Raw genomic sequence first — 15,440 nt, forward strand, 5'->3', positions numbered from 1 at the left:
AAATTAAATAAATTTAAAATATAAGTGCTAATAACTTACCACTGTGTTTGAGTGAAGTCTCTTGACGGCAGGTGGCAAATTGAGGAGGGAGTAGGTGGATGTCCGAAGCTTGAGGAGGAGAAGAGGAAGAAGGGGAAGCAGGGCACCAACCTGAAAGCCACCTATCGCACCAAGTGCCTCACAGAGGAGCACCACATTAGGTCCTGTTAAAGGCAAATGTCAGTGCATCAGGAGAGGAATCTATCAAACAGAAATATATTTTTCATGTGAGGGCTCACAGTGCGAATTCTTAGAAATAATGATGACTTGGAAGGACTAGGGAAACTCAAGCAAAACTTTTATTTTAATGATGTGGGTTTCAACTTACTTTCCCACAGACTTTCACTCACTAACTCTTAACCCTCTTAGTGTGGTGGGGATTCCAGGGGTGCTAGTGAGAAGTGCAAAGGGTAATTTAAGAAAATGTATCACCTTAAGAAAAAAAACATTATGAAGTTATTTGTTTAGATATCCATATGCAGTTTTTTTATTTTGAAATAAAATGCTGTAGTTAATAATCATGGTTTACATTTACATCATCTGAAAAATAAATGTAATTATTACAGTATTATAAATTTGAAGAATATTTTTTAGCAATAATATTTCGATTTTTAGACACAATACTAATACTTTGTAAAAAAATTTTCAATAAAACTAGCATATTTAAATATAAGAAAGAATCAATAAGACATGTAGAAAAAATTATAAATAAATAAAGAAAAACCAGTGAATTGCAAATTTTTTTGTCAGCCTCTGCATAGTTCGATTTTGTTGAAAAGGCTGATCTCACTGAGTCAAATTGGGACTTTTCCCCTTTCCTTGAGACTGCGGCAATGTGCTTACAATCTAAAGGCAGAAAAAAACGAAGTTCTAACTCACAGAGAACTACTGACAATGTATTCCAATACACAGGGCACAAATGATTAGATAGGATGGACGGCAAGAGAAACCAAAATGATTACAAAGCAGTGCTCTCATTTCCATCGTATCAACAAAGTCTGAATAAGCGGTTATATATCAACACCACGACACCATAACACATTCAAGAGATTACAGATGAACACAGATTAGTAGCCTTTCAGTGGCTTTTCATAGTGGAAAGACCACTCAGAAAAAAAAACGAGCAGACAATTAGGCTGAGCTTCCCGACATGTACAAAACTGAACCTAAAATTATAGTAAGAATTATACTTTTTGAAAAGCAATTAAAATTACTAATAAAAAATTAAAAAATGTGTTAAAAATTGTATGGAATTCACCCTATCGATAGCACAAAAACCATTAATTATTAAAGAAAAAACCATAAATTACAGCGATTTAAACAATAGCTTACCCAAGAGCCGATATATCGGCCCGCCGCACTTTTCGCCAGGGATACAAAAGCCGATATATCGGCCCGCCGCACTAAGAGGGTTAATTTCCATATTTGTCCACATCGCAAAAAAAATGACTTATTATAAAAGTTAAAAAATGGTTTCTTTGTTTTAAACTTGGTCACAATGCTTTGTTCAAGCTTTCTCACTATCTCTTCTATTGCCTAAATTGATGTGCATTAAAACTTCCAAGGACTGCTTTTCATCCAACAAATTAATATTTATTTTAATTTTGCAAGTTTTATGTCCAGTCATTTCTGATAAAATGAGCATATTACATTATAAACTTAAGAGAGCGCATGTAAAGTAATGGAAGCCTGACATCTTGAACATGACATAACTAGAATCTATGCATAACAAGTCATACCCAAGGTACATTTCATGGCCCTATGATTTACATGTAAAATAAATTGGAAATAGTGAAGCCTACTCACTTACAGTAGTAGCCACAGTAGTTGTTCGATATTAAGAGTGATCAACATATGTGTAAACCTGAAAATCATAGAATTCTACCTTTATTTTATATCCATGAGCACACATTTTTGACTGACTCGGATGCCCTTTCCTACTTTATGCATGAATGTGCTTTTCACAGCTATTTTTTTCATGGCACAGCATTTGAGTAAGTTGGTGGCACTGTCATTGCTCTTAAACGAAACAAATTAAAATTCTGGGCATACCAGAGTTTACCTTTTTCAACTGATTTCAATAGCACCTGGAAAAGGTAATAAACTGAAGCTAATTCACCAGCAAGCCTCTAATTCAGTCCAAAGTGAATACATCAGTGACAGACAAAATGTTCTGATGGCCTTATGAAAAATGGTCAAGTAGCCTAGCTTGGGCTCTTCTGGTTACCACCTTCAACAATCACTTGCTCTTACCTCTCTGATATACCTACTTCCCCTTAACTTCCTTACATATATCAAATGACCTCATTGCCAAAGAGAATATTAGCTGTACACTTTCAATACTTCCTGGTTGATTATGGAACATGAATCCTAATTCAGTGAAGAAATATATTTTGGTCAGCCCAAAGATATCATAACCATTTGCACTTAATATTCACCATGAAAACAGTTGCAGCTATATATTTTGCACGCACAAACTCAGTAAATTGGGCAGCTACTAATATTTCTTTTTTGCAGGGAAAATTCATTCAATGATTCTTGGTCTGACCACTTTTACCTAAGGTGTGTGTGTGTTCCTATTTTTGTGGTATACGTGGTTCACCGGTACAACATTGTCAAGCTAGAGTTGATCTCACAATTTAGATGGTTGTACAAGCACAGTAAAACTTAAGTCTAAACTTTTATTTTGCAAGTTTGAAATTAATCTTATAACCATACCTTTGGCCCACATGAGCCATTTTACCCATGATGAGTCATTAGCCAAACAATAAAATACATATGGGCCATTATTGTGTTGTTGTTATCATTATTATTACTAATGCGAACATCATTTGCACTGTTTATCTGAGTAACACATAAATTTGACCAAAAGACATTCTTAAGAAAATATTTTTCTTCGTAACTTGAGTGCCATGTAAGAAGTATGTACTACATTTAAAGCTGATAAAATGCAAGCATATCTAATTTTAGAAGTCCAAATACAGTCAACTAATTTGAACAATTTACAAAATCATCAAAAAGGATATTAAATGAAACAATTTTTTCTTTTCTTATAGCAATAATATAAAAAAATCAAGGAATCTTATTGTTAATATGACATATAAGCACATAGAACTAAGTAGTGAAATTCTAAACATGAGTCGTATAAATGTAGATTAGATATGAATGTAGATTGAATGAATTAGAATGTAGATGGTAAACCTATGAACCTGGTATATGATCACTAATATTTCACTCAGATTCAATAAAACATACATTGTACTTTCCTAAAATCACATCTAAATTGTCATGGATGCTTCACACGACCTGAATATTTACAATTGCCACAGGGGCAAACCTATTACAATTCATTTAACTGACACGTCAACCCAAAATCACCATGCGTGAACTTTCAAAAAAATAATTTCATGGATTTTCCCAAATCCATTCCAGAATGCCCTACAGTCCCAATGCACACGATGATGACCTGGGAAGAAGACTCACCTTCACAGATCTCCAGCTGGCTGCCAATGAGGTCTACAAAGCGAGGGCACAGTTTGCGGTGAGAGCGAGCCAAAGTGACGAGGCAATAGAGGGACTGCTTCACATACATCTTGTTCCTCTCTGGGTTTTTGTTTGTGCCATCTTGACAAGCAACATACAAGAAAAGGGACTCAGCCTTGTCTGCCACGCAGTCCACTATGACGGTCTGGCCCCTTGCCCACTCGTCTTGATTGCTGCAAATAATGGATCTGAGATGAACCACTGAACTAAATAAGATCTGGCACAATTTCAAAATGTAAAAACATTTCATGGTCAAGGAAATGATTTTTACACTTTGAGATTGTTGCAATTAAATGCACTTAAATGGATGAGTCCGTTAAAGTTACTGTCCTGACATCTCCTGCAGTTCTTTAAATAAGTTCCAATGATGATTAAGCTCCTATAAATTACATGTATAAATTTTTAAGGGAAATCAGGTTAAAAAAATAATATCTGAATAACAGGCTTTTGGGAAGTTGTTTTGTAAAAAATTTTACAACCTTGCCAGAATCTACCACAAAATAATTGTAAAGGAGCCATGAACAGAAAATTTTCAGCTACAAAATTTGCAATAAATCATTGCACAAATGCCAGTACATAAGAAACAGCTATAACTATATACAACCATACTCAGTCAGTTAAATAACATCCTTCATACATTTCAATAGTTTAAGCAAGATACAGGAGACAGTTAAATCATTGTGAACAGTTTAGATAGTGGAAATGTAAGGCATTGGCAAGTTTGAGCTACAGGTCTAATTGTCCTGAAAGCAGTGGAGATTCGACAATGCTAGAAATATTGAAAAGCTATTATTAAAAAAAAGTCAGTTATATACATACAAAACTAAATGATGCCGACTGTGGCATTTTCATAATATCCATGAATTGGGAGCAAATACAATTACAAGCATATTATTGTACTATTAATTGTACTCTCCTGGTTAAGATAACTGTTTGAAGACATGGAAAACAACCACTGCTACATCTAGATGCACATTCCAACACAACACCAAACACTACCATAAAAAATTCTTCAACTAAGCAGAGTTTCTTGCTTTCCTCATTCGGTGCAACATACGCAATCTCTACCCATCTAGCATGCCCACTGAACAATCTCCTCCAATTACAGAGCCAAAACTCACCAACCTTTGCAAATGCCCTGGATTCTTCTGTCATGGCTTATTTTTATCTCTATCAACAACCCACTCTCCCCCTTTACCATGAAATTTTCATGTTTTTCTTTTTGTCCATTTGACTTTTCCAATTCTTCAAACCTACATCTCAAATATGTTCCCCGCTCCTGCCCCCCCTCTCTCTCCCTTTCCAATGAGCCTCTCACTCCCTTTGCCAGGAGTACCCTCTCATTGTTGCCAGCCCTGGCAACATGCTCTCAATTTCTGCTCTCTGAGTCACTTAACTTAAGGCATACACTAGCGATATTCACACACTGGCTCACTTCCCATACACGATAAGTAACTCTGTAACTATAACTCATAACCCTGAAAACTGTCCATCTCAGCCTGCATACTTCATATATATTTATGTTTCTCCTTTGGGTAGCCACCGCCTTATTTTTTACTATTACTAACTTGTGTTTTTTCACCAAGGTACAGACTAATCTATTTTCTGTGCCAGTTTAGGTACCAGATCTGGAACCATGAACCACTATTTTTGTCATCTGTGAGGCATAGGTGATATGTTTACATAGAAGAAGTTTACTGGTGGAAAGAGAAGTATAACAAATATATTGCACAGCCCTGCCATTTCTCTGCCATAAATGTTCCCAGGTTAGGCGTCACCCAGGTGAGGTTTACAAAAACCTTCCAAACAAAAGACACTCGCAGGGGTTACCTCGCTATGAGTTATCAAATTGACACCAAGGAATATGAGTAATAGTACGAGCCTAAAAGTTAGCAAGCCAGCAATATATGTATATAATATAAGCCAGTAATATATGTTCATATACAATAGATGTAAAACAACATAAACAGTACATGCCACTTATATACAAAATTAAAAAGGTATGCTAAAATATAAGTTAAAGGGGCAATAGAAGGGAACTCACCATTTGCACACTATTTTTGTCATGACACGAACCGCCTTTGATGCAAGCACTACATCAGTCGAGTAACAGCATTTCATACATATATCCAGAAGAGGCGACTCTACAGATACAATGTATAAGAAAATCAGTTTAATTAATGATTTGTAATCGATAAAAGTCATCTTTGGGTAAAACAAAGTGAAATACAAATTAAGCATAAGTATATATGAACATGTTATCTCCTCCTTTTACTTGACACAATTTTTCTCAAGTGTCATTTTGTTAGATTGCATCACCAACTGTTCTAAACACCAAGCTGAAATGCTGAGCATGTCCCTAAAGTAGATATTTTAAAAGTGTGGTTGTTATGCTATGGTGGTGAACACCATATTACAAGGGGTGAGTGAAGCTTTGTTATTATCAATTATGAAGTATATAGAAGAAATAGTTTGCCTAAATGATTTCCCAAGGTGACTTAAGCAATAGAAATCTGATATACTAATAGACCAAGATACAGGGTTACAATTATTTGATGGTTTAAGCAGGAAAATAAAATATACTGCATCAGAGAATAAAATTCGAATATCTTGCAAAAAATTATTCATCCAAAAGTGATGTAATCACGTTTGAATATAAACAGAAGCAGCTCAGGGTGAAGACATACATCCAGGACTGAAAATTCTGGACCATATATCCATATTGAAGAAGTCCATTTGAATTAATGAGTTTCCAGGTTAAGTGAAATATTGATAAAATGTTTAGGAGGGAATTGTTACCAAAAGTGTTCTCAAACCACAGTTATCAACACAAAGAATGGTTTTATAGGTGAGGGTAGAACTCCCCTAGTACTAAGCCATACGATGAGTGAAATTTGCACATTGGGGTAAGGGGCCCAGTTCCTTTCTCTGTACCCCCTATGGTTTTCCAGAAAGAACAGGTAACCAAAAAATTACACAGCTTGGGTGAAGCTGAGGGTGCCTAGAGAGGTCCTCAGGAATCAAACCTGACCCTACAGTCAATAGCTTAACGATCAACCCCCAGAAATGTTCAAAATTTGAAATTTCCAATCCATAGGATTTAAAAATCTGGATAATTTATCACCAAGCATCAAATAAATTTGGCCTCATCATGAAAAAGGATTGTTGCCTGGAGACTTTTCATGGCAGAAAATAAATGCATGAAAGAATATGAGGAGAATATGACACTGTTGACAGTGATAAGAAAGGAGACCATATTCTTAGTTTTGAATTTGACACAGCAATGAAGGGCATTATCGCAAAAAAGGCATCAGCGACAGATGGTATACCCTCAGAAATAATTAAAATTCAGTAAATAAGAATCTGGCATAGCTATACAATTGTACATATAATAGTTATGCGAGAGGCAAAATATGGGTAGAAAATAAGGATAATGTAATTGTCTCTATCTCAAGGAAGAAAAAAAAACAAAACGTGAAAACTTGAGAACATTAAGACTGATAACCAAGAATGTAAACCAAAGAAAGTGGAAGAGTATTTGTGAGAGGAATAATTAGGATAAAGAAGAAATTGAGGAACATGAAGCTTTTTTTGCTCTCTGATTCACCTTCGAGAAGATAAGGAAAGATCAACCAACTTATAATGCATTCCTTGTTTTGGAGAAAGCCTTTGACAACGACTGGAATATGATGCTACATACCCTAAAGGAAATAGGGATGAATTACAATGACAGGATATTGATACATACTCTATACAGAAATCAGATAGCAGTGACTAAATGCAGCGCAAGTAGGGAAGAAGCTAAAATAAACAATATGCCGCGACAATTATTTTAATGGAGCTAGATAAGATTCAGAAGAGATGGAAAAAAACACATTGAGGGTCTGTATGGTAAGGACTACAGCCAGCAAGTTTAGAAATGGAAAGACAATTGGACATCGATAAGGATAGCTTAGGTCCAGGCATACTTGATTGCAAGACAGTAAGAGCAATAAGGGAACTGAAATTAAATAAGACCTTGGAGGTAGACAATATTCCCATAGAACTACTTAAGGGTTTAGGAAAATATGGGAGGAAGATTTTTTATGGACTAATTCATAGCATTTATGCGAGAGAAATCTGACCGGAAGATTCATCAAATCAGTTTGAGTTCCTATCCATCCCATGTAAACAAACAAAAAATACAGAAAGGCAGCCATAAGAGAGGACTACAGAACAATAACTTTAATTTTGCACCCAGCTAAAGTGGTTCTCAGTATCATCAATAAAAGGATGGAGAGCAGGGCTATTGATTACTTGGGGGATGATCAGTTTGGGTTCTGGAAGCGGAGAGGCACACATGATGCATCGCAGTCATGAGGTCTCTAACAGAAACATAGAATACAATCAGGATGTAAGCGTGAGTTTTGCATATTTCAAAAAGGCACTTGATAGAGTGAATAGGGTAGAATAATTGAATCTATTGTAGAGAAAATGAGTAAATTGGAAAAAGAGACAACTCATTCCCAATCTGTCTCAGACTGCTCAGGGGCATATGGTAGATGGAGAGTCAGGATGGGCAGCACTAAGGCAAGGGAATAAGACAAGGGGTTCTATTATTACCTGTGCTTTTCAATACATATGGGGAGGCAATGGTAAGAGAGGCATGGAAAGAACTGGAGATATAAATGGAAGTTGGTAGGAAATTGATAAAATCAATTAGACTTGTGGATCTTCAAGCTTCAATTTACCAGTCAGTCTAGGGATCACAACCATTGATGAGCACATTAGAAAATCAGAATGATGGGTAAGTGTTGTGAATCAATGTAAGCAAAATAAAGGTTTCAGGTTTTCAAGAAAGAGGAATGCTACGTTAAACATTAAAATAAAGAGGGCAAAAACTGGGTGAGGCATGACAGTTTGCATGTATTGGAAGTGCTTTGGACCAAGATGGCAATAGCAGTACCGACATTGGAAGAATTTCATTATGTAAAGAATCTTTAATTTCAGATAGCATGGAAAAAGACAAGTCAGTAAGCCACAGATTATGCAAAACACAAATTCACAAGTAATTCATTAGTCCCCTCACTCCTGACACCAAATTCTTCCCCTCCCACCTCAGGCAAGAGTGACCATTGACAAGCCACTTTATATTCTACCCCATCTCAGATGACTAAAAAATCTATAACACATTAGCCATCTGCACCAAAGGCATTGAATCAAGACTTCTATTGAGTGACATAACATTTTAGCCATATTACACATACAAATATGCATAAATTACATGAATAGTTACAAACCAGGGTAGAGGAATGATTGGAGTGCAGCAGCGGATGATGATAGTCGGCAGAGCAGCGTCAGTGCCCTGGAAAGAAGCCTTCCTGAAGTGGTCCTGGAGCTGGAGGGAGGGACACTCGATGCCGAGTACAGATTCATGGTGATTGCAGCCAGTTCCCCTACTGCACCATCTGGCCACAGGTGTGCCAAGGACCCCTCCTTACTCCCCCCATCAGCCTTGGGCACTGTGGAAGACCCCCCTCCCTCATTGCCTCCCGACAGCTGTAAGAGTCCCCCAAGAGCAGCTGTGCCCACAGCACCCCGGGGATCCATACTCAGATGTTTCAGCAGCAGAGACACCTGCCCAAGTCACAAGGAAATGAGAATAAAATGCTGAAAACAATTTAGAACAAACCAAACAGCAAATTTGTGGCATGACATACTTGACAAAGTTGCCAAAACTTCATAGCTCCAGACCTCAATACACATTTAACCAAGCTTAATTTAGAAATTGATTTATTACTGATTGCTTGGGATATAACAAAATTAGGAAAAATTATTGTTAAATGAAGTTTATCAGTTTTACATTGCCTTTCAATTTGAAACAGCAATTTTAGAGGAGTCAAGCTGGTGTGCACACATATGCAAGAATTTCACAGTGGAATAACCATTTTCCTAGACTGGGATTCAAACCTGAGTCATTTGATTTCCATCCGAGGGTTTAAGCTACCAAGATATCCTCTTAACTTGTGGAGTGAGTGTGACTAAAATTACTTAAAAGATTTGACTCTTGATCTAGACAAATAATCTTTTCAATAGGTAATTTTGCATATCCACTAATTCCCAATGGCACAATAACATAATGAAGCACTCACATTTGTCAATTGTTGATCATACATAGATTATTACAAGCAAGTCTTTTTTATTTAATTTATTAGAAATTCATCAAGACAAACTCAAAAATCTGATGAAATATTACAGACTTGGCCTTCCTTCATAAAACGTTGAACACATTTTGGACTGTTTCCTGCCAATGACAATAAAGATATAGAACCAAGTAAAAATTTTTTCCTTGCGAGTTTTGTCTAAATTCCATGGTTTTAGAAATTACTTTTCAATTAATTAAAGCATTAACCTTCTCAAGTCAAATTATTCAAAGACATATGGTATGAGGAAGGTTGCATACATACATAAAGCGAAAAGAGTGTTCAGTAATGTAACCAGAACAAGATGCCTACCCTACCATTAAGTACTTATGAAAATTACTTACTTAGGAAATACATAGTGTCAACAACGATAATTTTATACCACGTGAGGAGCAATCTTTATTCCTTTTACGTAAGACTTTCAGGTCCCTTTCAAGACGTTAAGATCCCTTCATTATTTATTTACTTAGATTTTATTTAAAATATACCCAAATAACAGCATATGACAGAGTCATAAGCAGACAAATATTGAAAGACTGTGTGCTGCAATAATAAATGAATAATGCGCAAAAACTCCCTCCATACCTGAACTGGAACATCAACCAATGTAGCAGATGCCAGCTGAGTCAAGGCATTGAGTGTCACCAGCACAAATTCCTCAGCTGGATAGCTTGGGAGTAACTGCAGGCACAAATGCCGAACCTTGAATAGAACAGAAATCATTACTGATAGAATTGTATCATTGCAAAAGGTGGACATATTATTCCATTTAAAGAAAAAACACTACAGCATATACATAATAATGTGTAGAATAATGATTTTTTTAGATTTAATGGTGTTGGGAAATAGAAGGCAATTTAGTAGTAGTAATTAGGGGAGTCGACCGACAGCTGAGGTCATTTGCGCCATAGGGGATGGACAGGAAAGGATGAATGGTGGAGAGAAACCTGGCGTCGGCATTAGCCTACTCTATACGAAAGGCACCAAGGGGTCCACAGCTTAACGTCTCATCCGACAGATGAGATCCGGCATACTGACTCAAAGTGCCCTCCACAAAGCACCTCAAGTAGGGATCGAGATACCTCTGAAAAATATTCAACACCACCGGGATTTGAACCCTGGCTCTCTGGGTGGGAGTATGTTAGCCCCCACACCATCTCGATCCCCTTAGAGGGCAATTTATTATAAATGTATATTATACATGTGGGTGTGGGTGAATGTGTATATATACACACACAAATATGCTGCAGTCACTGAGAACCCATTAGCAAAATAAATCATAATCCTTACCATGGCTGCTGTGGCTGTGTCATGGTGCATGTGCTGCAGAACAGGAATGAGACGAAGCTTCATGTCTGCAGGAGTAGACAACCCTTGGATCATATCAGATATTTTATTGCACATGCTCAAGGCAAAAGTCCTGCAATTAAGAAGAGAGATTTTCAATAAATAATTTCCTTAAAATGGGTTTATATAATAAGGATTAAGCTATCTTTGGCATAGACAACACTGAGTTGATCTGCATAACAATAACAAAGGGTACGTAATATTTTCCCCACACTAGACAGGAAAAGTACAGAAGAGCCAAATGGAAGTCAATAAAATTACTTGATTTCATCAATTGAAGAGGTAATAATAGATGGTATCAAGGGGAGCAAGTGACAGCAATGTCATTTGGGCAATTATAAAAGGTGGGTAATTCATAGGGGTAGGATATTCAGGAAAAGGAGTGGAGACAAACCCAGTGTTCAGCATTAGCTTAACTTTAATACTGAAGGATCAAGATACCACTTAAAAATGTTGCAACTGCCAGGATTAAAACCCAGGCCCCCCAAATGGCAAGCCTGTACTCTATCCACTTCACCAACTCAATCCCCACAGTCAATAAAATTTCTGTGAAGACTGGATTACATAAATATTTCGAGAATACTGTTGCAGTCATCTAAATATGAAGGATGCCACTGACAGGGCATTTGCAAAGCTTCCTGGATATATTATCTAAAGATTCCCACTTTGTCTAAGACTGCAACCCAACTGTAACAAAAATGAGTAGCCTTCACTGAACACTATTAGATTCACTATAAACCCCAATACACTTCTAGAAGGAGCTAGCGCAATACTCTCTTAAAATATTTACATCTCATCAACTGTGATCTTATAAACTCACAGAATCTCTTGCCTGAAAGCCACAGTGATTTTGCAATGCAAACTGAATTAACACAACATTTAAAACATTTTCAATTTTTCCAAAAAAGTGTAAAAATTGAAAATTGGAATCATATTTATTTTTTAACAAGCATCTTAATGCTGTGATACCTAATATCCTCTAAACATCCTGCATTGAGCGAGCAATGCCAAATTTCTTCAGCATCTGAGTATGAACACTTTGCAGAATAAAGGAATTGCAACATTTTTCAATCTCTCTTCAATTTCTTTGGTGTGGCATTTACTACAGTGATTGATGAAAAACTGGAGATAGGAAAGCATAACAGCACAGAGGGAAGATGGCATGGATTGAAGAAATCACTTGCACAATCAGTATGCAGAAAAGCAACTTTTAAGACAGCAAACACCAGGTGACCATGGACACGCATGCATTTATGTACAAAAGCTCTCAGGAGGAAGAATAAAAAACATCAACTGAAGAAACATCAGCAAACCTAGAGAAAATATTACAGCACTCAAGAGGCAACACCAAAGGAATCCTATCTGAACTAATCAAAGTGGCAGATTGCTGAAAGACACATAGGAGGGCAATGACTGCAATATTGTGAAGAAAAGAAGGACCAAAAGAGATAAAGAAACATGGAATGCTGAGTCTAGTGTCAACAGTCCAAAATACTGCCATGAATAATTAGCCAATGATTAGAGGAAAAAATTGAAGACAACTATTAACGGCACAGGAACAAAAGAGGCCATATGCTCTTTAAAGATACTGGTAGAAAAAATTAATCATGCCAACAAGTCATGGCATGCAGCATTCATGGATTAAGAAAAGGCCTTAGACAGCATTGTTTTGAACAAGATATTCTAATTGCTGAAAATTCTTGGAATGCACAGCAATGATAGATAAAAAATCTATAAAGCCATCCAAAGCCAAGTCATTGCAATGTGAATGAAAGACAGTAAAAGCAAAAGAAAAAAATGAAGGAGTTGGGAATGTGATCTTCCACCAGCATATTCTAAACTCTTCACTTGCTAAACCATAGCCCATCACACCTCCAAGAGTCCATTATCACAAATCCAACAGGAAATGGATTAGGAGGTATAAGGCTTTATTATAGGTAAATGACTATTGAAAGGGCAAAGAGATCCCGAGAATGATAACTGCTTCAGTAAAACCCAAAGGATAATGAGATTCCCACAAAATCTGGGAAAATCTTTTCCCAGATTTTCTTGCCACACGATACCAAGCAGAGTATTACCAGAAAAGAGAAAATAACACTATCATGAATGGCTTTTACTTCAATCATTTAAGTATATAAATTAATGACCTCAAACGAACAAACTTGTCATCAAACTATGACAAAGAAGTTAACCTATGGCTTATAATAAGCTATGCAATATGCATGGACAAAAGAATGACTGACTACTTCCCAATCCATCTAAATAAAATTTTAATTAACATGATTACAGAAATTAATTGAATAATTTTTAAGTAATAAAAAAATCAATCACTCCAGTTTACTAGAATTATTTTTACTATAGAGTGTTTTACCATTGTTCTGAACCCCAGTTGAGCCAAACAATGATTATGATGTAACAATTGAAAACCCTTCTTGGAGGAAGCCTAATTTACAACTGGTTGGTCATGTGATATTTCTAGTGGTGAAACTGACAGTCAGGTGAAGAGCGAAAGGAACTAAGATCAATAATGCAAGAATTGCAAATCAAACATGTAGCAATGCCACAGATGAAGTTATGCCCTATGGTTCTCTTCTCAGTAAGAATATAATTTAAGCAAACTAATTAATAAATTGTCACCACAACTACTGGGCCAGCTGCATAATGTCCATGTTCACCCTATTAGCAGATAGAACTGTTCTGTAACTCTCATCCAATTTTTCCCCTTCCACTCCATCTTCCATTATCCATCTCACTTCAACTCCAAGGAGCAAACAATAATTGAATCATCACTTTACTTCAGCTGAATATTAAATCATTACTATTGATTACAGAATGATTATAAAATACATTATTATTCATGAAATTTTTCTTCATGAAAATTTAAATATCATTGAAGATCACTATAATTATAAGTCCATTATTTATAGAGTAACTTAGCAAAAAAAGAATCATATATGAAAACAATACATATATGTTCAATGTACTGCATGAGCAGTGCAGATATACGCTCAATTCATCGTACCTTTTTGTAAGCCATTTTAATCCACTCAATGACATCACCTTTAAGGTTAGGCATGACTATTTAAGATGACAAGGTCCACATATCAGTTTTCATCAAACAACCATTACTTTATGGATTACAGGCCAAACTCTTTATGTCACACACTGAATTTCAAAGTTTAACAAGTTTCCAAATAAATTGGCTATCAATCGGTAAATATCTCATCAAAATTGGCAAAGCCACTTATACGCATTGAGATAACAGATGGATAAATGCTGAAGATAATTGAGATAGAGCATGAAAAACGACGAAATATGAAAAACACAATTCAGCAAAATCCTAAAACATGATTTTTTTTAAAGTAAGGACATTCATCTAGAGACTATGCAACTGAATAGTTTTTGGCTCCATGTATGGAATGCCAAATATTTATTATCACTCTCCCAAGAAGAAAGCATCAGATGAATGTATTACCTTTTGAATAAATATTTTTAGAGGGCTAAACACAAGAATTTACATCCAAACAGCCCATTAGTTTTTACAATGAACCATACTTAGACTGCGCGGCAAACTGCAAGGCAGCTTGAATGGCTGCCTCCACTTCAACTGCATCTCTGGAATCAAGACTCCGACGTATCCCGTGATGGACCTGCTGCCTCTCAGGGATGACACCAGCTACACTTCCCAATGTAAGCAGGGTCAGTGCTCGAGCTACCTGATGTAACATTAATGATATGCAAGGAATGAATTCAAGATTTAGGCCAGGAAAATATGAAAGTGGAAGTATTAAATTTTCTACTCATTTATGATCAGTATTTCCTAGGTGCTAGGTAATAAGGTATTCCATATTATTCTGACAAATTGACTTAAAAGTTACAAGACGTTCTCACAGGTTTGTACTCTACTTTGATGCAAAAGACCATATTTTCATTACTTACGGGATCATTTGAATGAATAACACTGAAAATTCGACGAACAAATTCATCTACGTTCAATATTTTGTCTAGATGCTTTTCACTTTGCTGACACACCCGAAGAACCCAAACACGAAGGAAATTGTTCCTGAAATAGAAATAAATGGTGGTTGACAATAATTAAATATCACAAAAACTTTATATTCATTACCAGTTAATCATCAAAATTGGCAACGAAGAAAATGTACTCACCCCACTCGAAAAACGTCAGCTAACTTTAGAAGAGATGAATTGATGAGAATAGGAAATGGGAATTTTTCAAAGAGTCTTGGAAATCTTACTATGGCTTCGCACTGTTCTCCAACTCTGCCTGAGCGTAGACCTATTGAATTAAATCAACATTTTAGGCAAGTA

General features: G+C 36.2%; 1 protein-coding gene across 1 annotated transcript in view; it reads right to left on the minus strand.

The window, feature by feature from the left end:
* defl (Integrator complex subunit 7) overlaps window positions 1-15,440 on the minus strand; it is a 32,089-nt gene that overhangs the window by 16,242 nt on the left and 407 nt on the right. Inside the window, exons 2-10 of the mRNA XM_071593699.1 lie at window positions 15,279-15,408; window positions 15,051-15,174; window positions 14,667-14,827; window positions 11,055-11,184; window positions 10,350-10,466; window positions 8,862-9,198; window positions 5,627-5,726; window positions 3,523-3,755; window positions 40-203 (exon numbers count right to left, since the gene is read on the minus strand). Coding sequence (XP_071449800.1) covers window positions 40-203; window positions 3,523-3,755; window positions 5,627-5,726; window positions 8,862-9,198; window positions 10,350-10,466; window positions 11,055-11,184; window positions 14,667-14,827; window positions 15,051-15,174; window positions 15,279-15,408 — 1,496 coding nt within the window. The remainder of the gene's footprint in view (window positions 1-39; window positions 204-3,522; window positions 3,756-5,626; window positions 5,727-8,861; window positions 9,199-10,349; window positions 10,467-11,054; window positions 11,185-14,666; window positions 14,828-15,050; window positions 15,175-15,278; window positions 15,409-15,440) is intronic.

This window comes from Hetaerina americana, unplaced genomic scaffold, assembly GCF_022747635.1.
Source record: "Hetaerina americana unplaced genomic scaffold, ioHetAmer1.1.p SCAF_1, whole genome shotgun sequence".
Classification (NCBI taxonomy): domain Eukaryota; kingdom Metazoa; phylum Arthropoda; class Insecta; order Odonata; family Calopterygidae; genus Hetaerina; species Hetaerina americana.